The sequence below is a fragment of the Fomitopsis serialis genome (genome assembly GCF_022376445.1).
Source record: "Fomitopsis serialis strain Sig1Antser10 chromosome Unknown B0H18scaffold_39, whole genome shotgun sequence".
In the NCBI taxonomy this organism is placed as follows: domain Eukaryota; kingdom Fungi; phylum Basidiomycota; class Agaricomycetes; order Polyporales; family Fomitopsidaceae; genus Fomitopsis; species Fomitopsis serialis.
The window spans coordinates 81,209-104,567 of record NW_025954999.1 but is presented as its reverse complement, the minus strand read 5'-3'; the positions used below and the strand labels follow the sequence as shown (position 1 = coordinate 104,567).

The 23,359-nt window shown below is 55.1% G+C and overlaps 9 protein-coding genes across 9 annotated transcripts; 5 read left to right on the top strand and 4 right to left on the bottom strand.

The window, feature by feature from the left end:
- Window positions 1–114: 114 nt before the first annotated feature.
- Window positions 115–716, top strand: B0H18DRAFT_1085417 (OHCU decarboxylase-domain-containing protein; the record flags this gene model as incomplete). The annotated part of the gene is made up of 2 exons (XM_048031915.1): window positions 115–240; window positions 312–716. The coding sequence occupies 2 exons, from the start codon at window positions 115–117 to the stop codon at window positions 714–716; spliced, it is 531 nt and encodes a 176-aa protein (XP_047892669.1).
- B0H18DRAFT_877657 (uncharacterized protein) lies at window positions 709–1,859 on the bottom strand (the record flags this gene model as incomplete). The annotated part of the gene is given in 6 exon segments (XM_048040574.1): window positions 709–1,357; window positions 1,375–1,409; window positions 1,479–1,523; window positions 1,584–1,645; window positions 1,699–1,740; window positions 1,796–1,859. 6 exon segments carry the CDS (start codon window positions 1,857–1,859, stop codon window positions 709–711), a joined length of 897 nt encoding a protein of 298 aa, XP_047892668.1.
- A 1,061-nt stretch (window positions 1,860–2,920) lies between these two features.
- Window positions 2,921–3,501, top strand: B0H18DRAFT_1010993 (uncharacterized protein). Its single transcript, XM_048028960.1, has 3 exons — window positions 2,921–3,163; window positions 3,214–3,245; window positions 3,321–3,501. The coding sequence occupies exons 1-3, from the start codon at window positions 3,091–3,093 to the stop codon at window positions 3,378–3,380; spliced, it is 165 nt and encodes a 54-aa protein (XP_047892667.1). The 5' UTR covers window positions 2,921–3,090; the 3' UTR covers window positions 3,381–3,501.
- A 48-nt stretch (window positions 3,502–3,549) lies between these two features.
- B0H18DRAFT_877734 (cytochrome P450) lies at window positions 3,550–5,428 on the top strand (the record flags this gene model as incomplete). Its single annotated transcript, XM_048040577.1, has 6 exons — window positions 3,550–3,781; window positions 3,836–4,219; window positions 4,288–4,317; window positions 4,368–4,815; window positions 4,866–5,270; window positions 5,329–5,428. The coding sequence occupies 6 exons, from the start codon at window positions 3,550–3,552 to the stop codon at window positions 5,426–5,428; spliced, it is 1,599 nt and encodes a 532-aa protein (XP_047892666.1).
- Window positions 5,429–7,972: 2,544 nt separating this feature from the next.
- Window positions 7,973–9,167, top strand: B0H18DRAFT_1010980 (uncharacterized protein). Its single transcript, XM_048028959.1, has one exon. The coding sequence runs from the start codon at window positions 7,993–7,995 to the stop codon at window positions 8,914–8,916; it is 924 nt and encodes a 307-aa protein (XP_047892665.1). The 5' UTR covers window positions 7,973–7,992; the 3' UTR covers window positions 8,917–9,167.
- Window positions 9,168–11,434: 2,267 nt separating this feature from the next.
- B0H18DRAFT_1010974 (short-chain dehydrogenase) lies at window positions 11,435–12,917 on the bottom strand. The gene is made up of 6 exons (XM_048028958.1): window positions 12,570–12,917; window positions 12,424–12,516; window positions 12,104–12,373; window positions 12,075–12,078; window positions 11,846–12,051; window positions 11,435–11,789 (listed from the first exon to the last, which is right to left on the bottom strand). The coding sequence occupies exons 1-6, from the start codon at window positions 12,779–12,781 to the stop codon at window positions 11,672–11,674; spliced, it is 903 nt and encodes a 300-aa protein (XP_047892664.1). The 5' UTR covers window positions 12,782–12,917; the 3' UTR covers window positions 11,435–11,671.
- Window positions 12,918–13,202: 285 nt separating this feature from the next.
- On the bottom strand, window positions 13,203–15,065 carry B0H18DRAFT_1095045 (glycoside hydrolase; the record flags this gene model as incomplete). The annotated part of the gene is made up of 12 exons (XM_048032401.1): window positions 13,203–13,286; window positions 13,346–13,465; window positions 13,522–13,584; window positions 13,608–13,680; window positions 13,734–13,918; window positions 13,986–14,037; window positions 14,101–14,132; window positions 14,186–14,410; window positions 14,467–14,598; window positions 14,658–14,724; window positions 14,796–14,881; window positions 14,913–15,065. The coding sequence occupies 11 exons, from the start codon at window positions 15,063–15,065 to the stop codon at window positions 13,349–13,351; spliced, it is 1,185 nt and encodes a 394-aa protein (XP_047892663.1). The 3' UTR covers window positions 13,203–13,286; window positions 13,346–13,348.
- A 1,288-nt stretch (window positions 15,066–16,353) lies between these two features.
- Window positions 16,354–20,138, bottom strand: B0H18DRAFT_1119757 (uncharacterized protein; the record flags this gene model as incomplete). The annotated part of the gene is made up of 5 exons (XM_048033982.1): window positions 16,354–17,608; window positions 17,665–18,055; window positions 18,109–19,127; window positions 19,206–19,348; window positions 19,398–20,138. The coding sequence occupies 5 exons, from the start codon at window positions 20,136–20,138 to the stop codon at window positions 16,354–16,356; spliced, it is 3,549 nt and encodes a 1,182-aa protein (XP_047892662.1).
- Window positions 20,139–20,364: 226 nt separating this feature from the next.
- On the top strand, window positions 20,365–23,358 carry B0H18DRAFT_934089 (uncharacterized protein). Its single transcript, XM_048041770.1, has 8 exons — window positions 20,365–20,673; window positions 20,728–20,889; window positions 20,939–21,004; window positions 21,054–21,166; window positions 21,218–21,656; window positions 21,709–22,243; window positions 22,295–22,655; window positions 22,711–23,358. Exons 1-8 carry the CDS (start codon window positions 20,574–20,576, stop codon window positions 22,945–22,947), a joined length of 2,013 nt encoding a protein of 670 aa, XP_047892661.1. The 5' UTR covers window positions 20,365–20,573; the 3' UTR covers window positions 22,948–23,358.
- Window position 23,359: the final 1 nt, after the last annotated feature.

Sequence of the window (23,359 nt, the reverse complement as noted above, 5' to 3'; positions counted from 1 at the left end):
TACGTATCTGCGCGGGTGTCGACGTTCTCGTTTACGCTGTCTTGCGCGAGGAACCTCGTCTCATAGCCGTAATCTGGGCCCACAGATTTTACGAGCGTGGACGCACATTGCACCATGTCCGCTCTCCCGCCATTCGAGGAAGTCCTCAGCAGCAAACCGGAACCGGGTAGCCCCCTCGCGCACACGCTCACGACTCTCTTCGAGGCCTCGCCCATCCTTTTCTCTGATCTGCTGCCCGGGGTTGCATCCTATATCACGTCCTCCCCACTCCACCAGCCTCGTATGCCGGCCTCATCGACACAACTTTGCAGGTTGTATCCAAGTGGGATGCAGGCCTGAAGGCAAGCTTCATCGCAGGCCACCCGCGCATTGGTGAAGTCAAGGGCCTGTCGCACCTCAGCTCGCAGGAGCAAGCTGCACGCGCGACGCCTCCTGAGGTCCTCGTGCGCCTCGCTCACCTGAATGCGTGCTACGAGCACCGCTATCCTGGCTTGCGATATATCACATTTGTGAATGGGCGGTCGAGGTCGGCAATCAAGGATGAGATGGAGGGCGTGCTGGGGTTCGAGCCGTCGCTCAGTCCAGACAAGCCCCTCTTGGAAGCGGCGGGCAGCATCGAGGTCGGCAGCGAGGAGTGGATTAGGGAGCTCGAGAGGGCGATCGGTGACCTAGGAAAGATCGCGCAGAGTAGGTTGCAGGCAGTAGGGGCTACGTAGTGTAAGTCCCGTGACTAGACGGCAGGGGTATCACTGACTTGGACCAGTTCTGGTGCAGATCTATAGTCCATTGTAAAACAGAGATGTACAGATATCGCTTGTGGCGGGTATTGTTGACAACATCAGCGTCAGTAAGTCTGATAAATACCAGCATAAGATCTAGGCCCCAGGATAGATGGGTTAGAGGTACACAGGCTCGCTTTGCGATGGACGCATGGGCGGCCTCTCGGTCTTCTTCATTCTCTCCGCTTGCCGCTTCAACAACTCTCAGTGACAAAAATCGCGCGAGCCCAAGGTGACAACTTACGCGGAGCACTTCCTTTCTCCGTGCTTCCCACTCAGGGTTCAGGTTCCTCAACTCCTGCAGCATATCCTCGGCCATGTCAACCGACTCGCCGCGCATGCTCGCCTCCTCCCTCCGCTCGGCCTCCCGCTTCGCGGTGAGTTCCTCCTCCAGCGCGCACACGCGTTCTTGGTACCGCAATTCTGCCTTGGCCATCGTTTCCTGGTAACGCTTCTGGCTCGCGAGAACCTCCTCACGCAAGACGCGCATGCGCTCTTGATGGCGCAGTTCTGCCTGGCGAGCCCACTCAGCGCGCTCTCGCGCGAGCTTCGCCTGCGCAAGCTTGGTCCGCATCTCGCTCATGTCCACGTTGACGTGTCTGCGAAATATTCGAGTCCATTGTCGTAGGCCTGCGTGGGGTCAGCATTGTTAGGTTTCCGGAGGCTATCCCGCGGATTGTGTTAGAAGAAGTAACGTACGCGGCGCTTTGCCGGATCACTGAGTACTTCGAATGCTGTTCGAACCTAGGGGGCACATGGAGTGCATCAGCGAGCATGGCTGCAAGAGATATCCTGGTTACGCACTTCTCTGAAGCGTGCCTTCGCAGCTTCGACCTCGGCTTCGAGCGTGCCTACTGGTAACTTATCTACGAGGACCGTAAACATAACGCTCTTGCCCACTCTCAGTTTGATGCCTCACCTGGATGTGTCTGCAATGCCTGCAGCTTGTATGCCTTGCGTACTTCAAGGCGACATATCAGTTCCCTTCTCGTTATGCCGCAAAAACCTGAACGCACCAGCATCGGCAGAGGCGGTTTGGGTAATCCCCAGAATATCATACAATGAGCGGCTTGTGGCCATGTGGCCTGGTGTGGCGGGACGTATCCAGGATGAGGCGAATGGGCGTGTGAAGAAGGGGTAGCGCAGCGTGAAGGGTGGGAGGTTGAGAGCAGCGAGCCTGCGTCGCGTAGCGATCAGATTCAATGTTCGAATTCACGCGCGATCACGTGCTCGCGACTCATTTGATGCGACGCGACGCGTCCGGACTGCTCCGACTTCACCCGCATGCCCGGCGTGTTCAAGTATCCCAGTATCCCACATTCAATTCACAGCGCAAGGCTCGTGCCGCGTACGAACGAGCGGACTATTGGGAGTCTACTAAAGACTTGGATATAATACGTATGGCAGAAAGCTCTACTAGTACTGACATACTGCCACATCATGGTGATGTTGGCCCGAGTCGTGTTGCCCCGTCATCCAGTCCGAAACTATCTGACTCGAGCTAACTCATGTATGATACCAGACGCACATTCGTGAAGAGCCGTTGATGTAATTCAACTGAGCCGTTCATATGAAGCGCGTACAGGACGGTGGAACTGCCAGTGGCTAGGCTTGAAGGCCAAAACGACGAAAAGGCGTTCCTCCTGGACTCCTACAGATGAAGAAACCGATACGCAAGGCTACTCAACAAAATTTATTCAAAGGACGACGTCTAGGAATTCGGTCTAGCCTTTACCCCGCATTGAACACGGTTCGCAGATCCGGATCGAGATGGACGCAGATCAGATCTGTGGCTGTGGCGAGTTTAGCGCAGAGCCGCTGCATGATCTAGACGGAAGCATCTCCAGCAACGTTCTCCTCCCAATGGTCAGTCGTTCACGGTGATAGACTTGCCTAGTAAAACCCGCGTTGATCGCTCCTCCCATGCTAAACCGCGGCGATGTACTCTTAACTGATTAGTGCCATCGGACTCGGAGCCCGCTGACTTGTCACAGAATGTCGACTGCGGTGTTCTCAAGCTGCCGCTTCGGATGCGCGGGATAACGGTGAACAGTAATGCACATCGATTTTTCCGCTTCCATCGCACCGGCCATACAACTGGCAAGATTTGCACCACCTCGGTGCGGTCACTGACGTACCCACAGAACGCGTCGACTCGGAGCCTGTGACCAGTGCATCGTTCACACGCCTTTCATTCGCTCCCGTCGAAGAATCTACACATTACGAGGTTTCGCAAGCCTCCGGCGAGCAAGAAGGATGCCGCTTCCACAAGTTGCCGTCGGCCCTAGTGCATGCCGAAACCCTCTGTACGATGAGCTGCCCTGTGCGCCCTCAAATTGTCAAACAAGGCTGCATCTCGATTGGAAGGAGCAGTCATAGAAACTGTGAGCATAATATTTCGATGTTCCATAAACCATTGATCATCTGGCGGAAGGTCCGCACAATACCCGTACGCCTCAGTCAACAGTGAGCATTGTCATCTTCCGCTGAGCTGGTGCTTCCCATACCAAGTTGTCGACTAACTCATCTCTGTTTGGAAAGCTAGACCTCGTGATGCTTCCCGTCTCGAGCTTCTTCAGTCCGACAATCACGCATGGCTAGCCACGGTGCGGGTTCTTTATTTCCGAGCGCCGTTGCAGGCGAAAAGCCGAAGTCGAGGGAGTCAGCGGCGCGAGGTCATGGGCCATATAAAGTCCAGGAACTCATGGGAGTCCCGCCAGGCTACCTCTACACCCTCAGGCTATATTGTCGTGTCTCATCGCGAGGCAGTATGCCGGTCATCCACCAGTTGACCTCCGATATTTCGGATAATCCTTTCTTATTACTGGCTATTGTACCGGTGGCACTTGTCTTGGTCCAGCTCGCTGCTCACTTCAAGGATGCATCCGGATTGCGCTCGTACCCGGGGCCATTCCTCGCCAAGTTCACGGATGCTTGGATGTTCTGGGTGGTTTCCCACAACCGCTGGTCAAGCACAGTCGACAGTTTGCACCGCAAATATGGTATTTATTTCATTGTTAATCAGACTGCAACGGTTAAAAGTCTTACTGGAACAGGCACCTTCGTCCGTCTCTCCCCGAACCACGTCTCTATTTCCGACCCAAGGGCCCTTAACGCGATCTACGGCCACTCGGCTGGCTTCATGAAGGCGGGGTTCTACGACATCTTCGCCAACTTCCGCGTTCGCAATATCTTCAACACGCGGTCGCGCACTGAGCACGCCCGGAAGCGTCGCATAGAAGCGCACATGTTTGCGCCCCAGAGCATCCGCGCGATCGAGCCCATCTCCCACGCGCATGTCTCTGGGCTCCTCCGTCAGTGGGACTACCTGGCATCTCGCATGCAGGAGGCTCAACATGGAGCGGGCCCTCTCAAAGGCCAGCTCGGATCGACTACCTGGAACGTGCAGAATGGCCGCGTGTGGATCGACTGCATGCCTTGTACGTGTCGCATCTCGGCATAAATGGTTGACTGTCAGAAAGCTGAATTCATATCTTACCTCGCTCAGGGCTCAACTTCTGGGCCTTCGACACTATTGGTGAGTGGTCTACGGTCATTCAAGGGTACTTACTCACCTCCTCGATCCAGGCGACCTCGCGTTCGGTCTTCCCTTCGGCATGCTCAAAGCCGGCAAAGACGTAGCCAGAGTTGCGAAAAATCCCGAAGAAGGTTACAAGGCGATCGAGAAGTTCTCCGAGGGCGCGGACAAGCTTTCAATCGAGGAAGAAGACATACCTTACATTGAAGTCCTCAGTACACGCGCCGAGGCAATCGCCCCTCTGGCGTTCATTTCGCGTACTTGGCAGACAATCCTGCAGCAACTCCCCGGGTACGGCAGTAATCGACCTGCGAGTAAAAAGCTAGCGGCTCTATCTATCATGGCCGTCGCACGTCGCTTGGCCAACCCGAGTGGCAGGCCGGACATGCTCCAGAAACTGTTGGAGGCACGGGATGACGACGGGAAGCCGTTGAGCCCAGTGGAACTGAGCGCAGAGGCTTTCGTGCTTATCGTTGCCGGTTCGGACACCATTGCCAAGTAAGCGCGTCCGTACCAGGCATTGATTGCTTCGCTGACGAGGACTGCAGCACCACCTGTGGGACGATGTATTACCTTGCTCGCGACCAGCGCGTACAGGCAACGCTTCAGGCAGAGCTGGATGCGGCGCTCGCATCTCTCGATTCCGAAGTCGCTCCATACGACGCCGTCAAGGATTTACCTTACCTTGATGCGGTGATCTTCGAAGGGCAGCGCCTATATGCGACCATAGGTGCCGGCTTGCCTCGCGAGGTTCCTGCCGGCGGCGCCACTATCCTCGGGCACCATTTCAAAAAGGGCACATGGGTGAGCGTCCCGCTCTACCATCTTCACAGGGACGAGTCTGTCTGGGGCCCGGATGCGGCTGAATTCCGCCCCGAGCGCTGGACCGAGGCTAGTCCTGAACACAGGAAACAGATGATGGACGCCTTCGCTCCTTTCTCTATTGGTCCCAGGTAAGAAATTAGACAATCAGACGTCCTACACGGTGCCGTTTCTAACGCTGCGCATCAGGGCGTGCATAGGTCGCAGTCTTGCCATTATGCAGCTTCATATCATCCTGGCCACGCTCTTCCGCCGGTACCAATTTGCTCTCAAGTCTGATGCTCGGTGAGTATCGTTATATCCACACCCGTCGCTTTTAGTGAAATAGGCACCTTTCCAGCTCCAAGTCCGGGACTCCGTTGCTCGGAGACCGCTCGAATGCATAGTCGGTATGAAGCACAGGAGCATTTGACGCTATGAGACAGGGCTAGAGCTTGACGAATATCTACATGATGTGCCAATGTAATCTTCGCTCGACCTGTTGCATTCGTACTACTACGCCGTAGTTCCTACAAACGCTGCGTTGGCTCGCTTACCTGCTGTATTTCTCCGTCCAAATTATCGCATGCAATCATATCAGCCGTACATGTCCACGCTACGGCATAGTCTCCCGGCCTAGGCAGACCCTAAAGAATACCTCTGAGTTGAGTGGGCCCGGGGGAGAGGATGGTCTTCTATGGGCTACGGTCTCTGCCTCGACGATGTCGCTGCCACCAATTCTCGATCTGTGTATGGCGAAAGGACTTACAAGGCACGAATTCTTGAGATGTGACCCTCACCGGGTCTTACTGACGGCCAGAATTTAAGTTGGTACTTTAATATTAGGGCTTGCGAAGGCTTAGAATTGGCTTAGAAGATTGGGTATCCAGATTCCGCGGCCCGGCTTCAGCCGCGTCGACGAGCCTCCGAAGCGACCGTGGAGGGATCTGATTCCGAGTCTACATCGACCTCCACCCCATTATGTATATTGCCCTGAATTCTTCCTCTGCCCGTGCAATTCTCTGCTGGCACAGTACTGTCTATCGTTATCAGCAAGTTTCCCGACGATCCATAACTATGTACCCCGCTGCTAGCTGGAGCTGTATCAATCAGTCCCACACTCGACTCTTCGGCTCTCGCCATGCCGCCGTGTCTCTTGAAATTGCAGGCTGGAGACAAGAGTGTCGAAACTGTCACACAGTGCTTTACGTACAGAACAACCGATGCGCCCGAACCCGCTGTGTCTTCCGCGTAAAGCCTGAGTATGTACGGAGGACATTCGAGGGAGTATCATGATGGTGAGTGTTCCATCTGCTGTATGCTGCCAAGCTGACTCTACGGAAGCTCCGAGGTTGGCATTATGGCAAGTGCTCATGGCAAGCGACCTGCGAAGTTAAGATTGTTAGTGCCCCCTGGTACCCGTCGACATTCGCAAGCTACGTTCACGCACTATGGTAATGTCAGATCCCGGTGTTGTCCCGCGACTAGTCGTATTCAAGATGGACTGGCTACCAATGGAAGGCGAGCTCGGCGACATATACCTATGCAAAGTCCCAGCAGCGAAGATCGCCATACGAGTTACAGGCAGTCTACGATGCATCCGGATCTCGGATGGTCGTCTCTTGTTCTAACTGTATGATGCACATGGTTCATATATTTTCACAAAGCATGCAGGCATTGTTCGCTTTCGGGATCATCGTGCGTGCGTGCGTGTTTGAGGTCCGTGAATGCGCACCGAGCGAAGCTGGTATACGCGTGAAGTATTGATGGTATTGTTTCGTTTTCTCCGTGACATACCTATGCTCTGTCGCTGATACGCAGCACTCGCAATGCAACCTCGAACTGTCATCCCAAACACGATGTGAGTGAGTCCAGCTCTGCCGACCACTCCTTCACTGATGACTTCATTTTTGCCAAATTGCCAGCGAAGGCTACCCGGACGGACCAATCAATCCCTTCGAACCGAGTACTGGCTGGCTGGTTCTCCGTGCGATATGTACGTGTTGTCTGTAGGATTTGGCCGTTGTCTCGGCTGTCCATTCCATCTGGAAGGTAACTTACAACAGTAACCTGTGTCGTGTGGATGCACGATCACGTGATGCTGGCCAAAGCCTTTGTGCAGGGCCACCGGCATGAAAGACGGATGCCACTCGCTACCACTTGACCCACTCCCTACTTTGTTACGTGTCTTATTCTGGAATACTCAAACCTCTTTCGCGAACGTATCTTTTGCTCCAGTGTTGTCGACTAAGTACGTCCTATCTGGTAAGTCGTCGCTTCACGCTGCCATGAGTCGCGTCGTGGGCTGATCCCTTTGTAGTCATGATGCCTATTGTTCTAGCACAGAACAATGTACGCTTTAAAGCGAACATCTCGCCTATATCATGGCTTCCTGTCGAGCTTCTCGAGGCCATCTTCACCCTACTCTCCGAAGAGGACAAAGTCGACACTGCTATGGCCACCTCGAGCGATATTGTCGCGCAAGTCTCCCATCGGTGGCGACAGGTAGCTCTGGCACGATCGCGGCTATGGCGCAGGATCTCGGTCAACGATACGACCACTCTATGGATGGTGGAAGAGCGACTGCGCCGCTCGAAGACCGCGCGGTTACGAGTGAAGGTCGAGGCCGCTACCACGGCCACACCGCCTACCGCAGACATATCCCCCCTCGTCCGCGCCATCGCAGCCCATAGCGGTCGCATCGAACACTTCGAGCTATCGGGATATGACCTGAACAAGACTATGAGAATCCTCGCCGAGCTCCGCAACCCCGCTCCCATCCTCAAATCCATCCACCTGGAAGCAGAGATCGACGAAGCCGAGCCTCCCCACGTCCTTGCTGCCGCGAGGACTACGCGCCCTTTCGGCGGCCAGATGCCGGCAGTCCAGCGCGTCTCAACCGTCAGCATGCCACTCTCGCTGGACCCCTTCTCGGGCCTGAGGCGGCTGGACTTACACGATCAAGCGAGCCTATCCACCGAGGAGCTAGTATCGGTACTTGGTCGATCCCCGGAGTTGGAGGTAATTGTCCTCGGCATTGTCGAACGGAATTGGTCGGACAACACCGCCTACCCGACGACGACAGTCGACCTCCCTTGCTTGAAGTTCCTCTTCCTTGCAGGATTGCAAGACGACGTCCTCCACACTGTCGCCCACATCACGTTCCCGGCGACAACGGAAGTCAACCTGCGGCTTGTTGGCCCCTCGAGCTCAGAGCGCGACATAACGCGGCATTGCCACTCGCTCCGGTCCATCACATCTGTGGCCCAAGACCTCGTCTTCGCGTACTCAAACATGGCGGATGAAGATAATTACGTCATCAGCATGTCTACTCCAGATGAAAGGCTGACTGTGAGCTGGGAGTGGGACATGGAGCGTGAAGACAACGCCGAGGATGGTCAGCCATCGTTGAGGTTCGAGCTAATGAACCTGCCCGCCGTGCGGTCTGTCAGGATTGTCGGGCTCCCCCAGACCGCCTGTATCGCGCAGGCCGAATGGCAACGCTTCCTCGACCTTATGCCGTCGCTCCAAAGCATCGAGTTCGCCACGTCGTCGGAACCCTTGACCCGGATAGATGTACTGTCTCCGATGTTGGAGGCTCTGTCGCAGCCAGTGGCGTACCCCGGGAAGCCAAATGTTGTCGGACTCCGGTGTTCCGACCTGAGGACGGTGTGGCTGTCGGACGCAAGTTGGGGGCCGCCAGACGCAGACGTGACACAAGCCTTCGTGGTGTATGTCGGAGCCCGATTGCGTTGGGGGATGAGGCAGGAGTTCCGCGTCGATTTTTCGACTCGCTGATTCACAGAGGAGCGGGCGATCGGCGGGGTAGTGACCAACGGATGCCATCTACAATTCGGGAGCCCAAGATTCGATGGGATGACTCGGAGGGAGATTTAGTGGAGAGCAATAGCTCATGGTTAGGCTGGAGGTAAGCTTATGTGTTAGTTTCATGATCCCATAGATACCATGAAGTGCTCACGCGGTCAGAGTTGTGTGCGTATTGTTTCTGGTGCAGTATTAACGATGTATCCTCAAATGTGTCGTCTTTGTTATCCTCGATGTATGATAGCTACAATGCTCATCACTATTCAACTCCGAATTTTTGATGGCCGATGACGAAATGGTCAGCAGTGGGCAGGATGGAATGCTTTATCGTGCGCAGTGCCGGTGAGGCCATGGAGCGTTAAGGACGAGCATAAGCGTTAAACGTTAAGGACGAGCCTATTCGTCCAGCCTCAGCCTCTGGCAGCGACTCGTATACCAGGGCCTTGGTAAGTCCATTGTGATAAGTCTGCTGAGAAGACGTCCTGAGAGCATACCATGCGAGGAAGAGCATTTGGTAGATCCCTTGATCGAACAACATGAATGCGCAGGGTACCGAGCTATGGCCTGTCTCTCGCGCGTCCGAAATGCACTCGCTCACGATGGTGATAACGTCAACGATGTCATGTTAGAGCGATTGCCAATGCCTCTTGCTCCTATCGCAGATACGTTACATGATATTCAACGCAGTAACTGCCCTCGGTGTCTCCCTACTTCATGTTGGAGAGGTAGACAGGAATGGCTGGCGCGACAGGGTTGAACGGCAAGGCATTTAGCACTTGCACTCGGTAGGCTTGCACTGGCAACTATGAGGCTATAAGCATACGGCCTACGTTATATGCAACAGTGATACGTACGCTTCGCCGCAGCTGCAGCTGCTCACGCCACAGTTGGCTTCGTTGACGGGGACGGCGACGTTCTAGAGGTGCGTGAGTGAGCATATCATTCAGGGCAGCGAGCTTAGAGATGTTACTCACGGTGAACATTGTGGAGTAGAGTTGTGAGGGGAAGGTGTGCTTGTGAGGTGCGTTGGGTAGTCTGCGACTGGAGAGAGGCGGTTGTCGTACGCCTCTTTTATATCTCTCTTGACCGGCCGGACACGTGCGGCGCCCTACTTCATACCCGAGGGATTTGTGCGCCCCGCATCAATTTGTGATTTCTATTTCGCTTGGGATGCTTGACGTGGACCGATGTCAGAACAAGCGTTGTGCTGTATCGCGGGACGCCGAGCCTCCGAGTCCGCAAGTCTGTAATGCAACAGCGTTGATTGACGGTCTGATCTTATCTTATCAGTCTCCGCGTGGCGTATCGTTCCCGTCAATCCCTTCGACGCAGCAGCTTCTTGGCTTCTCAAGACCCCATGGTTGTTCAGAAAATGCCTCAGGTGTCTGTATTCCAATCATCAGCACAAATGCCTCAGAGACCCTATTCAAAGTGCGGGGCCGCGCACAGGCACAATTGACTCAACTGTGTCGGAATCTAGGTAGGGTCTCCGAGGTGCCATTCGCACCGGCCCACGGGTGTTGGTCTGCGCTGTGATCCGTCTTGAGCATCCTGTGTTCAGTCGTTCCATGTTGATTGACACAGACTCACCCAATTGGATCTGCTACTGGCTTTGCACTCCGAAGGACCGTGACGCAGATGAATGACCACCGCAAATACCTGTCAATGCCACCCGGTCCACTGACTCAGCTGATCAGTAACCATTCCTCTGCGTTACATCTCAGGCGACTCTGTCCCGAAGGATTCGGTAGGGGTTGGAGTCGAAGAGAAGACGCTTAGGTAAATTGAGGGCTATCGCTACCGCGCCCTATATCTGGGATGCTCCAATTCTGTTCTGGAAACTTTCGCCGCGTGCACAAACCAAGCTTGGACTTTGGACTTGCAGCTTGAACCTTTGAACTGGAAGAGGCGTCTTTGTTCCGCAACGTAAAGAGCCCGTAAGGAGATCTACCGACACGGTGGCACTACTGCGGACTCACAAAACCATCATGTCGGCACATTGACAGCGGGGACTTGCCTGTTCCTTTATGAGATAGGTTGCGAGAGCTTCAATTACGAGATCAATTTGAGTGGTGTTGCATTCGAAATATGAGAGTAGATGCAGGCTCGGTCATGCGAGCACCAACCCAGTCGTCGTTGAGCGAGCCCCAATTCCTGTTCTGTTGCAAATCATCCATCGTGTAGTGACTAGTGAAGTGTGACATATCAGAGTGAGTGCATCCCGAATTTGAAGCTGCGATGATGGCCCCTTCAATGCCCATGGCGAAGGCCCGGGGGAGTTGTCGCATACGTGTCGTCATATCGTCGCAAAGGACAATGCCCTTATTGGGACTCTCCGCCGCCACCGCCACCGCCACCGATCCGATCTGCAATCAGCTTTGATTTCTTACGTAACTCCGAGTGAACCTTGAAGCCCAAACTTTCACCTATAGCCCCGACCACGTACATACTAATAGTGTCTGTTCTTGTCCCGTTATATGCGCCTTCGCTTCCGATGTGCAGAGCTTCAATTCTGACATATCACTTCATGAACATGCGTAAGTACGTCGAGACGAGTATCAGGAGGTTTTGCCGTGTCTGTGTGGCTCAACCCAAACAAAACTTTTAGTCCACTGTACTGCACAAACTCAGCAGTCGGATAGCTACTGTACTGTCGCGCACTGATATTGAAATGTTGGATCACAGGCGTCCGTATCTAATTCCAGAGCACCTCCGAGCCCACCACCGCCTATCGCATAGAAGGATTCACGGCAATGTATCCGCCGTCGGTCAATATCTCTTCCCCAGTCGTGTAGCACCCAGCAGGAGACACAAGGTATATCACGGTTCCCGCCATCTCTTGAGCTCTGATGCTTTTTATCAGCACATAGGCTTTAGCGGACGACTGTGCCTCATCACGTACGTTCCAGCCCTCCCCATCGGTACGGGTACAATACCATTTGCATGCTTCTCCACCAGGTCCGGCGTCACCTCCCCGCCGGTCATTTCGGATGGGAAAACGCCAGGTGCGACGCTGCAGACACGTACGGGTATCTTCTTCAGCGCGAGCTCAGTGGCGAGCATCTTCGTCAAGTGGGTGACAGCTCCTTTCGTCGAATTGTACGCGAACTGTCCATCAAGTGAGCACATACAGGACTTTGTCGGCAAAGCTCAGTCCCACCTTGTTCTGCGCCAGCTTGTATTGCCGCTGATACTGCCAAGGTTGATCACGGAAGAAGTGTATCCTGGGACGTCCTGGCTGCCTCTCGCCAACAAGCCGAGAAACGCGGTCGTTACGAAGTATACGGAGAATGTATTCACGGTGTAGACGTCGGCCCAGTCATCGAAGGACGCACTGTCAAACAGTGCACGCCCGAGCGTCTCCGCATCTTTGTGTTGCGGCGCACTCATGTCATTGAAGAACGACGCGAATGGGCCAGCGATACCCGCACTGATCATGCAAAGGTGAGTTTCCGTGCAAGAATAAGTGACTTCCCTCACTTGTTGACGAGGATATGCAGCTTTCCCTCCTTCGCCTTGATGACTTCATGGGCGGCCAAGATGCTCGCCTTGTCGGTGACGTCCATGACCAGCCTGCCAATGATCTTCATACCTACTCTTTGACATAAGGTGGGTGGAGTACTCACGGTATAACAGAGCCATCTCCTTTGTGCTTTTGCGTGAACTTGGCAGCAGACTGTTCCAGGACGTCCTTGCGGCGGCCAGTGATGTACACACGTGCGCCATTCACGGCGAGCCCTTCAGCGATCATCCATCCGAGACCGGTACCACCGCCAGTGACAAGGGCAATGCGCCCATGGACGCCAAATAGTTTATCAAGGCGCAACGACTGGGACATGCTTGATGGTGAGAAGATAGTAGAGAATGCCGGTGCGTGAGTGTACCGCTCGTGGAGAAGGCAGGTTCCTATTTATATTCACAGCATCGGTGACGTTTTGTCCCTTCGTCGGCGTCAGCGATGGCTAGCGGAGATAAGAAACTTTAACTTCCCCGTCTTACACACCGATACTCCAAATCAGTCAATCGCCGGAGGATCCACAAGCGATGCGAGAGGCTGACGAAGGCGTCAATAGTCGTAGTGGTCTCCGGTAAGTCAGTCCAATTCGAGGGCGATACTGCCGAGCATAGTTGGCCGTAAGATCAGCATTGTGTGTTCCGTAGTGGTGCCACCAAGTTGCGGCCGCTACACACGCCCATCAGTACGTACCTCGGCATTGGGATAATGTTGCCTCTTTATGCATGTTTGCACAGTGCTCGCTCGATAGTCAGGATAATCTCATTATTCCAGCGGTGCGTCAACAAACATAGGAAAAATGCAAAGGGAAGACAAGAACTCTGTCACGCTGCAAGCATAGTCCATAAATCCACAAAGAACCCAATGAAGAAAAATTGCGTAGCTTACACTTCAAAGAAGGTAAGCCGAGAAATCGAAAGCAGCCGTGGCCTGTGCGGCCGCTTGAGCAGCCTGCTTGAGAGCACCCCAGGACGGGTCGCTCAAGCCGATCTCGTAGTCGTACGATGACTGCAGGTTACTTGTTAGTTTCAACGTAATACGCGAAAGGCTCAGAGAGAACGTACATGAGGATCAGCATTGGGAAGGACCTGCCAATACAACCAAGGAAGCCCCGCGTTGTCAATTTGCTCGGCCCAGTTCACGATATTACCGTTACGCGTGTCGGTGATAGGGCATCTCCGGTAGGGCAGTTGTTGTTGGAAGTGTCGAAGTAGCATGCGCCCCTGTGCCGTACAGTCTGAGTCAGATTCTACAATGGAAGACGGTAGGTGCTCACCATTCTTCCAAGATCAGTTTCTTGCCGGCGGATTGCGCTTGCTGGACATAGGGTTTCAGGGCGGAGGTGGCGAGATCCCCAGTACCGTAGGCGTGGATGGAGATGACATCCAGAGCATCGCAGGACAGCCAAGCAGACTGGACTGACTCAGACAAATACGACTCTCCTCCATTCGTCACAAGAATCTGTCGTATACGCATCAGTCTCGAAGCTATGCAATCAAAGGATTAGGGGAGCATTCCTAGGACCTACCCCACTGTTGTCGCCGAGTTGGCCCTTGATCGTCCCAGCACGGTCGCACTGCCTGTTGATAAGATATGCACGGTTATTCCTTCCAGTCAAACACCACTATGATCTTGAAACGTACCATGCAGTGTGAGCCTCGATGAATGACGCGCCCTGCAGCGAATGTCAGGCATTGTGGATATACACGAACATCACTGAGTACTTACATCCCCAATCATGGCTTCGTTCTCAGCCTCGAAAGCGAAGACATAGTCACTCAACTCTTTCCAAGGCTTATTGAGCGACGTGTGCACGTGGTTCAGGATATGCACGAGGCGAGCGTCGAAGGAGGTTTGTGCATCGCTATTCGTGTAGAAATCCCCAATGCCGTACCACTTGCCGTAGGCGTCGTTACTAGACAAAGCGTTGTAGCTATGCATAGTGATCAGAAGCTGCCGATGCGGAAGTCAGTATCACAGCTGCAAATCCGCAAGCGACACCCGGTCACCTTGATGCCGTAAGAGTTGGCCGCAACCATGAAGTCATCCAGTCTGTTAAGAACCGTGTCGTCGTAGCAAGAGGTGTCTCCGTTGCAGGGAGTGTTGGGTTCGAGATCGTTGAAGGGGTTGACGTGAGTACCCTGACCACGAGAGAATATTCAGCCATTGCAGAAGCCTTGCGGAAGCGCAAAGTCCTTACCTTCTGGTCGCTAGACTGACCACCGATCCATACTCGCAATACTTTCATTCCGGCGCTTTGCAGTCCCCTATGTTGGTAGTGGAATGTCAATACGGATCATTGCCACAAAGACGTCAAGATCGAGAAGACCAAACTTACTTAAGCAGGGTGGTTCTGTCATCGTCGTACAAACCTGCTGCGTAGTACAGGTTTGACCCTGCGAAGGAGTTGGCCGCCCGGACAGCCTGAAGGGAGAAGAGTAGAAGAACAGCACACAGGGAGAGTGTAAGTTTCGACGTAGAGGAAGCCATTGCGGTCGAAGCTGATGCGTTGAAGGGATCCACCATCTCGTTGAGCCCTTAAATATGGCTCAAGGAGCACTTCTACTGCAAGGATGGTGTCGTGATACGAGAGCGTCCTATCACCCATTCAACGCCCCCGTGTGCCCATCACAGGGCTCGTTGCCAATGACCAGAATGCGCTGCACATGGCGGCCTCGTAGGGCTTTCAAGTTGGAATACACCATTCCACCACAGGTGCACTGCTACATATTGGCGCACGGAGCATGATGCGCTCATGAATTGAGAGCGACGTACCTAGAAGCACGGGCTGATCCGTCCAGGCGACTTGAACTTCGGAATTCTTGTTGTTCGGAGCCATTCAGAAGACTGCTTGCACACGTTGGACGAGATGATAAGAGGTTCTCGTGGTGAAGAAATCGCCTGCGGCTCGAGGCTAGATGAAGTATCGACAGACTTCCGCAAGACCTCTAGGATCCGCGCGCGCAGAGGCTGGGTGGGTTGTGGTGGCGCACCTACCCATAACGCTGGGCCCAGGAGCTTGCACATTCGGCAACATAACGTTTTGGTAACCTGACGGAAGAACTCGGAGTCTTTCCTCGTGCTGGATCTTGGACCTCGGACGATTTAAATTTGGCCGCCGCCCATGGGGTTGCCTCGCACCAAGCACCATCCAGACCCTGCGCACGCGTTGCGCTGGGTTCTCTGTGGAAACCGTGTCCCGTTTCTGAAACATGGTTTCATCTGCAGGCGCGGGCGCCGTAGAGGAAGGAACAACGGCGGAGGGAGCCTCAAAGATGAAGCTGTTCGAGGCTAGCCAGGTGCTATGCTGGCGGAAGATAGGTCCACGTGCGTAGTTGACACATGGTAACTCACCTAGTCCGCGTACAGAGCACAAGCTTTGCCCATGTACGCTGTTAGAGACAACATCAACGTATTCTCAGGCTTCAACACTTCAAGTCGACTGCCCAAAGGGTAGCTGAGACCACAGTACCACGATGACAATGATGCCCCTCCGTAGACGATGCCTTGGAGAAGTACGCAGCTGTACCGGAGTGGGTGACCGCTGAGGATTACGACGCATGATACTGCATTGACAGATGCGCCGGGACATCACAGATGTTTTGTCAAAAGCATTGCTGCATCGCTAGCAACCGCTCACAACAAGGTCTGCTTGGGATCTGCCGTCTGCAAATGGTCAGAAACAGCGGCCACCATACCGCGTGGGCGTGGACGATACACACCAGATACGCACCAACCGTGGAACACAACTCTGCCATGTGTTGAACCGCACAATGCGGCACACCTTGCCACTTGACTTGACTACGGATCTGGTGAGATCGCCGCCATCATCATTTCGATCGTTGAATTCGTAAGACTGATAACGTTATGCAACACATGTGAGTGGCCAGGACAACCTAAAGCCCCTCGAAGAACATTAAATCCTGCGCGGAAAGTCCACTCGTCTTGGCCGTGCTCTGCACTGCGGGAGGGTTCGCCGCCGGAGCTGTCCCCCGTTGGATGACAGTCGGCGGCAATGCCGTACTCTGCAAAGAGCCGAAAGAGGTGGATTGAAACGACTGAGACTGAGACAATGGCGGCGCAGGCAACATCGGAATGGCCCCTTTGCCCAGACTTCCGGTAGAAGCTGGTCGAAAAGGATCCATCAAAGCCGGCGACGAACGCGATGCGGTGAGACTTTCAGCCTTTGGTCGCACTGGAGAGCGATCATCGTTCAACAGATCCACGGACGCTGAGCTCGACGACATCCAATCCGGTCCGGGTATAGCTTGTGGAAGAGGCGAGGGAGGGGCCGGCCATCGGCCTGGACGCGCGGCTGCTTTCTCCATAAGGTTGAGAGTGTGCAAGTGTGAGGCGGCCTTACTGGCTCGAGATGAAGAGGAGTCAGCCACACTCCGCGAGGTGGACGCGGACGGTTTCGAGGAAGACGACAAGGTGGGTGGCATGTGCGACGCCTTGGAGATCGGGCGAGGAGGAGAGGGGGTGCGGAGAGACTGAGTGTACGAGCCCAGGAAGTCGAAACCAGGATCTTTCTTGGGCGTAAGGAAAGTCTTGTCTGACGTCGTACTATCGTTGGCCACCGTATCGAAGGATCCCGTCGACTGTGACGACGGCTGCGACGACGCGAACGACCGGAAGTCTGAGAATGAATCGCCACTATACGGTTTGGACGACAACGGCTGAGCCGTAGCCGGCGATGCTTGAAAGTCGGAGAAGTCATCGCTATCATCCAGCAACGCCAACTTCGCAGGATGGGGAGGAGTACCCGACGCCGATCCTCGGGATCGTGATCCTATCCGGAGATGGGCTAGCGCAGGTGCGCGACCACCAGAGCGTCCCAGTGAAGAAGGCGGTGTCTTGTTGGGCGTTGACGACCGTGAGGAGGTGGATATGGACCTCACGAGGGGCTTGGACGACGTGGGAACCGTCGCAGACGAGAGGAAATCAGAAAATTCCTCATCGTCGTCGGTCAACGGCAGAGCAGGTGGTTTGGGCGGTGCGGACGGCTTGGAGGGCCTGAGGAAGAGGGGATTGATGTCGACGGTCGCGAAGCGGCGGGCGCACGGATCAATGGTGGTGCCGATGCCTGCTTCGACGGAGCTGGCGGGGACGCCAGTAGCGGAGGGAGAGTGCCACCAGGTTCCGAGCGGGCTGGTGGCGGCGGTATGAGAGGCGCCGACATCTGTGCCCGCGACACAGGCCTAGACGCCGCACTGTTGTTCGCCTGTGCACGATATGCGTCTGGGTAAAGTTCCGCCAGAGGCAAGACCGATGTGGGAGTATCAGGCCGATTCATCGTGTCATCTGCAGGCGCGAATGATGCAGGCACGGGCGCCCATGGAGGAGGGAACAGTGGTGGAGGGAGCTTCGAAGATGAAGATGAAGACCCGTGCACGGCCTCCTGCATGACAGATGGCGTCTGGGACTGTGTCGGCTCGCTGAGGGCACTTCGCACGGTGGGGATCGGAGTGTGAGAGCGGGATGAGGGAGGCGAGGGCAGGAAGAAGGGCTGTGCGGGGACGGCTTTCCTCTCCACTGACAAGGGCGACGGGCTGGCAGATCGAGTGTCTCTCCTGGACAAGCCCATAGGAGGCGTGGCTGGCCTTGATGGTTGAAGATAGGCATTGCGGTGACCGGCTGCCAGGTCACACTGCTCACAGATGACGCAGCAGCAGCAGGGGCGGCCGTGAACGTCGAGTCAAGCAGGCCCATCGTTGAGTCTAGGCTGTTGATAGGGGAATGCATGCCTGCCATGGAGTGGCCCGCCCCGGTCCGAGCAACTGTGTTCACTGACGGCGGTGGCGGCAAGGGAGGAGGCAGAGGTGGAGGCAGAACAGAAGACTGAGGCTTGGAATTAAAGACACTCTCGAATGCCTTCAAGTTGGCTTCGTCTTCATCCTCACCGTCATTTGCACTGGGTATCTCTGCGAGGAACTCGAGGTCATCGGAGGACAACGCAAGCGAATTCCGGGGACTGCCAGAACCCATCGCACTCCGCCGGCGAGAGAATCTGTTCAGGAAACGCGAGACAGCAGAAGGCGCCTGCACGCCGTTTGGATCGACTTCCGGCTCAGGTGCGTCAGCATACGAGGTCGCTCGTGCAGGTCCAGCGGGGAGGGACGACGTAGATGCGTTCGTGGATGACGCAGGTGACGAGGATGACTGCCGCGTAGTAGGCGCACCTCTATCAGCACCGCCACTGGTAAGGGATCGCACACTGTCTTCACTCGGCCGTCTTGAGTGTCCGGCGGTTTCGCTCGCGATTGGACTCCGCAAACTGGTTTCATCCTTGACGTCGGACTGAGATGATGACCGAGTATGAGTGCTCGTCGTGCTGGACTCTCGGCGCCCCCAAAAGGAGAAGAGACGACCCGTAGGTCTCTTCTCTTTGGCCGCGTCAACAGTAGTCTCGCCGGCAGTCTCTTTCTCGAGGATCTTCCAGCCGACGGGCATGTCGTCTCCAACGACTTCGTGACGCTCCTTCACAGCGACTTCCCATGCGGTCGAACCTTTCGCAGCCAGGTAATGCGCCATCGGGCTTCGCTTGGACATCGCCATGTTCTTGGTCAGACGAGCAGACATAGCCATCCGCTTTGCCGTGGCTGTCTTCCCGAAGTGCACCGGCGGTTGTAGAGACAAAGGTGGGAGGAATGTGTTCACAAGGGCCTCTCTGGATTGCACGAAAGCCATACCGAGATACAATGACTCAACACGCCAGTGACAATAGTCGGCTATAACCAGTACTCACAGACCTTCAACGCCTTCCAAGCCTCTGCGCCAATTGCTCCTGGAGTCATCCTTCCCTGCAACGTCCGCGGCCGGATGCTCCGGCCAAGTTTCCTCACAGAATTGCTTGCAGTCGCTGAGCAGTGCCGCTATAACGGCAGGCGGCTGCAGAAGTTGAGAAGGACGCCAGCGTGAGCGATTAAGTCAGACTTACGACTTTGCGATCTTCCTGAGCCTTGCGCCGTCGCGCAGCCTCCCATTCGTCTACCGGTTCCGCCTCTTGCGCCACCTTGGCCTCCGACTCGCTCGCCCAAGCCGAGCCCCATGCATCCGCGTTAAGAGCGCTCTCCTCGAGTACAAGGGCTTTATCCTCATCGGGGCTGAGAGCGGACTCGAATGTCCCAAATACATCGTGTTCTGCGGGCGGTGAGAGCACTGCGACATCTGCTAGCGGTACCGCAGTCGCCAATATCTCTTGTACAGGCGGAGGTGGCGATGAAGGGTCACGTACTTCGAAGGGAGGTTCAGGAGTTGGCGAAACAGAGGTTAAGGGTGCCTCTTCCTCGGGATCCGGAAGTTCTGCGGATGCATCCTCTTTCTCAGTGCCTAGAGGTTCTGTGGAGAATGCATCCTCTTTCTCGGTATCTTGAGGTTCTGCGGCGGGTGCATCCTCTTCGATGAGAACACTTCTAGGCTTTGCGATCTGAATGCCCTCGTAGGTGCTATTCCAGGCAAGATCGGTGTCGGCTTGACCCCAGGAGAAGCCCGCGCTGTCTGAAGGTTCATTCCAGTGTACTCCAGCCCCGGTAGACCATGAAGGGGCCGCCAAGTCGGCCTCCTCGTGCGCGTCCGGTAGTCTGGGAGAGAGCCAAGTGCTTGAGCTCGCCGAGGGCTTCAAGTCGGAGAGAGGCGGGTCGGCGGGGTCATTCCAGGCATTAGCATACAAGTCGTCCATGCCCGCTGCAGGATTATCTGGACATGAGTGTACGCGACAACTCCGGAAGCAGCTTCAAGTTGAGAGGCAACAATTGTTGAGGTGAAACTTAAACGGTTTTATGTAACAAACGCATCTTGGTTTCTTACCCCGGCCCGAGTTGATCTGCCTAATCCAGTTCGATTCGGCTATCAGAACGGTTCAGAAACGCGGTGCGGCGGCTTGGCGGCGGCTGCTGCAAGCAACGGCGACCGCTTTCTGCGTTCATTCACCTCCTCTTCTGCCCCCTCGTCTCGTTCCTTCTAATCGTCTTTGTCTACCTCTGAATTGACTTGCACACGATTAAGCCCGAAAGTGGCCTCTGCCAAGTTACAGCGAACTCTGCGGGAGAACCCCCGCCGCTGAACGACATCCTCGGTTGTTACTTGCATCACGTCCGCAACTCGCTTTCTTGCCATGGATTCATCGTCGGCGAATATAATGGAATGGGACGAAAGTGCAGTCCAAGCGTGGTTTGTCAAGCTAGGCTTGCCACAATACGAGAACCAGATCCGAGGTCGGTAGGCCGGTGTGGACTGATAGGTGGACCACTCACAGAGGTGTCGTGCAGAGCATAGAATATCCGGCGAGGTGCTGTGTCTGTTAGATGCGGATGCCCTGAAGGAAGTCGGTATCACAACAATTGGCCAACGGCTTGCCATCCTCAAAGGTGTCTACAATATCAAGCTCGCTCAGGGTATCCCTATTGAATCGGATCACTATGTACCGCCTTGTAACTACCCATTTCTCCTCCGCGAGGCTCATCACTCACTCCTGAACAGCGGAAGTCGAGGAACGAAAGGAGCAACAGAATGTGGACAAGTTGTTTAACTTGCTTCGAGAACAGGGTCTGTCACAGCCGCTCCAAGCTCCTTCACAACTTACCTTTTCCTCCAGGCGAGCGGTTGCGAACGCTTGAAGAGGAGAACCGCAGGTTAAGCGACAGCCTCCATTCATGTCTCGACGACGTGAGCAGTGTCAGGAACAGCATCACCTCGCAGCGGTCACAGGTGAGTTGCATTCATGGTCACTACCACAGTCTTCCCTAACGGCCGAAGCAGGCGGATACGGACAGTCCTGTACGATCGCATTCCTTCAAGTGGGCGTCATTTGTTAAACCCATGCGCTCCCCCACAAAGGCTGCCGCTCCGGAATTCGTCGACTCGCCCCAGCCATCGCCCCAACGACTCGAGCATGATGTCACTTCGCGCAGCGGCAGCTCAGACAGGTCTCGGGGAGATTCATCACACACAACCGCTGGTCCCAGCGGTCCTGCATTGAGGCAGCTACGACCAGAACCCTCTCGGCAAGACAGCTCGGACAACTTGAGGGCCCTCAGGCAAGAACCGTCGAGGCAAGATAGCACCGACAACCTGAAGAGCTTCAAGGTCAGCCTCGACGATCCTGCGTGGAAGGTGCTGCCGGCTGCGTTGAAGAAGTACAAGATCAACAATGATGACTGGCAGAATTACGCCATGTTCATCTGCTATGGCGCGCCGGGTGAGTTAACATAGGTCAAGTCAATCTTTATTCCCGACTCAGTCGCGTATAGGCAACCGCATAGAGAGGTGTTTGAGCTATGACGAGAAGCCCCTGCTGCTGTTCCAGAAGCTGAAGGACGCGAAGAAGAACCCAGTCTTTATGCTTAAGCACATCAAGGACATACGGTCACCAATCGCAGTCGCACAACAGAAACAGGCCGCACGCAAAGCCTCCGGAGACTCGTCAAAGTCGCCGCCCGTATTGCTGGGGCAGAACCAACCGACGGTACAGGGCCAGGACGCAAACGGCCGTCCACTCAGGTTGCAGGTCAACAGCCACACCACGGCACCAGGGCTTTTGTCTGCGGTGCCCAATGGGCAGTCAGGCTGGCCTGAGCTTATGTCGCCTGCGGTGGAGAACAAGGAGGGTGCGCATGAGCTGGGCGCGTCTGCGGAGAATGCGGGAGGGTCGAATGCTGCGAGCAGCTCAGAGAACGCAGTTCCTCCAACAGTACTCAGGGAGATCCCACCATCGACTGGAGTGTCTTACGCAGTTGCGATCTACCCGTATATGGCCGAGCAGGAAGACGAATTCGATGTTGTCGTGTAAGTGCTACTCACCTTACTGTCATGGTCGTTGGCTGATACTGTTTGTAGTGGAGATACGTTCATTATCCTGTCAAGAGCGAGAGGATGGTGGGTCGTCCAACGAGACCCAGAAGGCTCGGGGTCGATCGAACCGGACACGAGCAAGCAAGGCTGGGTGCCCGCAGGCTGTCTGCTCGAGACCAGCGTTCCTGTTTCGACGGCTATCGCAGAGGCAACCGCGAGGGGTGGCTCTCAACATTCGCCTCCACAATCACCAGGCGACCGTACCCCTATCCTGCCGCTCAGTATCCTGTCGACGAGTTTCCCGGGTATCGCGCTAATGGACTACAAGAAGAAAGGAGAGGAAGAGCTGAACTTAGCGAAGGACGACTACCTCCGCGTGTTCAAGCGGTATAACCATTGGTCATATGTAAGTTGACCCGTCCGTGTTCTTTGTATTGTTGCCTCATCGCATGTTCCCGCAGGCGGTCAAAGAAGAGAACGGAGATCGAGGTTGGGTGCCGTCCTGGTTCATCGGGAAGGTACCGGCGCAAGCAGGAGGCCCACAAACGCCGAGCACGAGTGGTGCACCTCACCAACTATCCGCCTCCTACACAGAAAGTGAGCCGCGCTACGGGAATGACACCTCCCCACAAACGCAAGTCTCACCGATGTCTTCTGCGTTCCCGCCTATGCAGACGCGGTCAACAACAGTAGCATGATCGCGGCTTGCTTCAGCGGTGTGCTCCCTGTACTATGATATGACATTCTCTCCCTCCGTCCCTCCAGGTCAATGGACCGCATCCATACGTTCTCGCCGCCGTTCCGCACTACCCTACTACTCTCCTTCGCTTCCGTATGCTACATGGTAAGTTATCGGACTGCAATGGGTTTTATTTTCTGTTTCGCTCGCATTACACGGTCGTTTGCGCTTCGCTTCCTCTGAATACTGTCCTTAGCCCGCAATACTTTCCACCTTCATCCCGCATTCATGATACTTACATGGGCCCCCGCGCGTGCGCGTCGGCTCCGCACTGTACTCTAACTGGCCCAGCAGGCGGCCCCTGTAGTGTCGATACTACGTATACTGTTACACCTAAACAATACATGAACGCATGTTCGTCTGCTCAGCTA

Bases quoted from the DNA above. Each gene is read 5' to 3' on its own strand.
- B0H18DRAFT_1010993 (XM_048028960.1), top strand. From the start codon at position 3,091: ATGAGCTGCCCTGTGCGCCCTCAAATTGTCAAACAAGGCTGCATCTCG. The intron at 3,164-3,213 runs GTGAGCATAATA...ATCTGGCGGAAG, and splicing joins AAGGAGCAGTCATAGAAACT to GTCCGCACAATACCCGTACG. The intron at 3,246-3,320 runs GTGAGCATTGTC...CTGTTTGGAAAG, and splicing joins CCCGTACGCCTCAGTCAACA to CTAGACCTCGTGATGCTTCC.
- B0H18DRAFT_1010980 (XM_048028959.1), top strand. From the start codon at position 7,993: ATGCCGGCAGTCCAGCGCGTCTCAACCGTCAGCATGCCACTCTCGCTG.
- B0H18DRAFT_1010974 (XM_048028958.1), bottom strand. From the start codon at position 12,781: ATGTCCCAGTCGTTGCGCCTTGATAAACTATTTGGCGTCCATGGGCGC. The intron at 12,517-12,569 runs GTGAGTACTCCA...GATCATTGGCAG, and splicing joins GGAGATGGCTCTGTTATACC to GCTGGTCATGGACGTCACCG. The intron at 12,374-12,423 runs GTGAGGGAAGTC...TTGCATGATCAG, and splicing joins CTGCATATCCTCGTCAACAA to TGCGGGTATCGCTGGCCCAT.
- B0H18DRAFT_934089 (XM_048041770.1), top strand. From the start codon at position 20,574: ATGGATTCATCGTCGGCGAATATAATGGAATGGGACGAAAGTGCAGTC. The intron at 21,005-21,053 runs GTCTGTCACAGC...CTTTTCCTCCAG, and splicing joins TAACTTGCTTCGAGAACAGG to GCGAGCGGTTGCGAACGCTT. The intron at 21,167-21,217 runs GTGAGTTGCATT...CGGCCGAAGCAG, and splicing joins TCACCTCGCAGCGGTCACAG to GCGGATACGGACAGTCCTGT.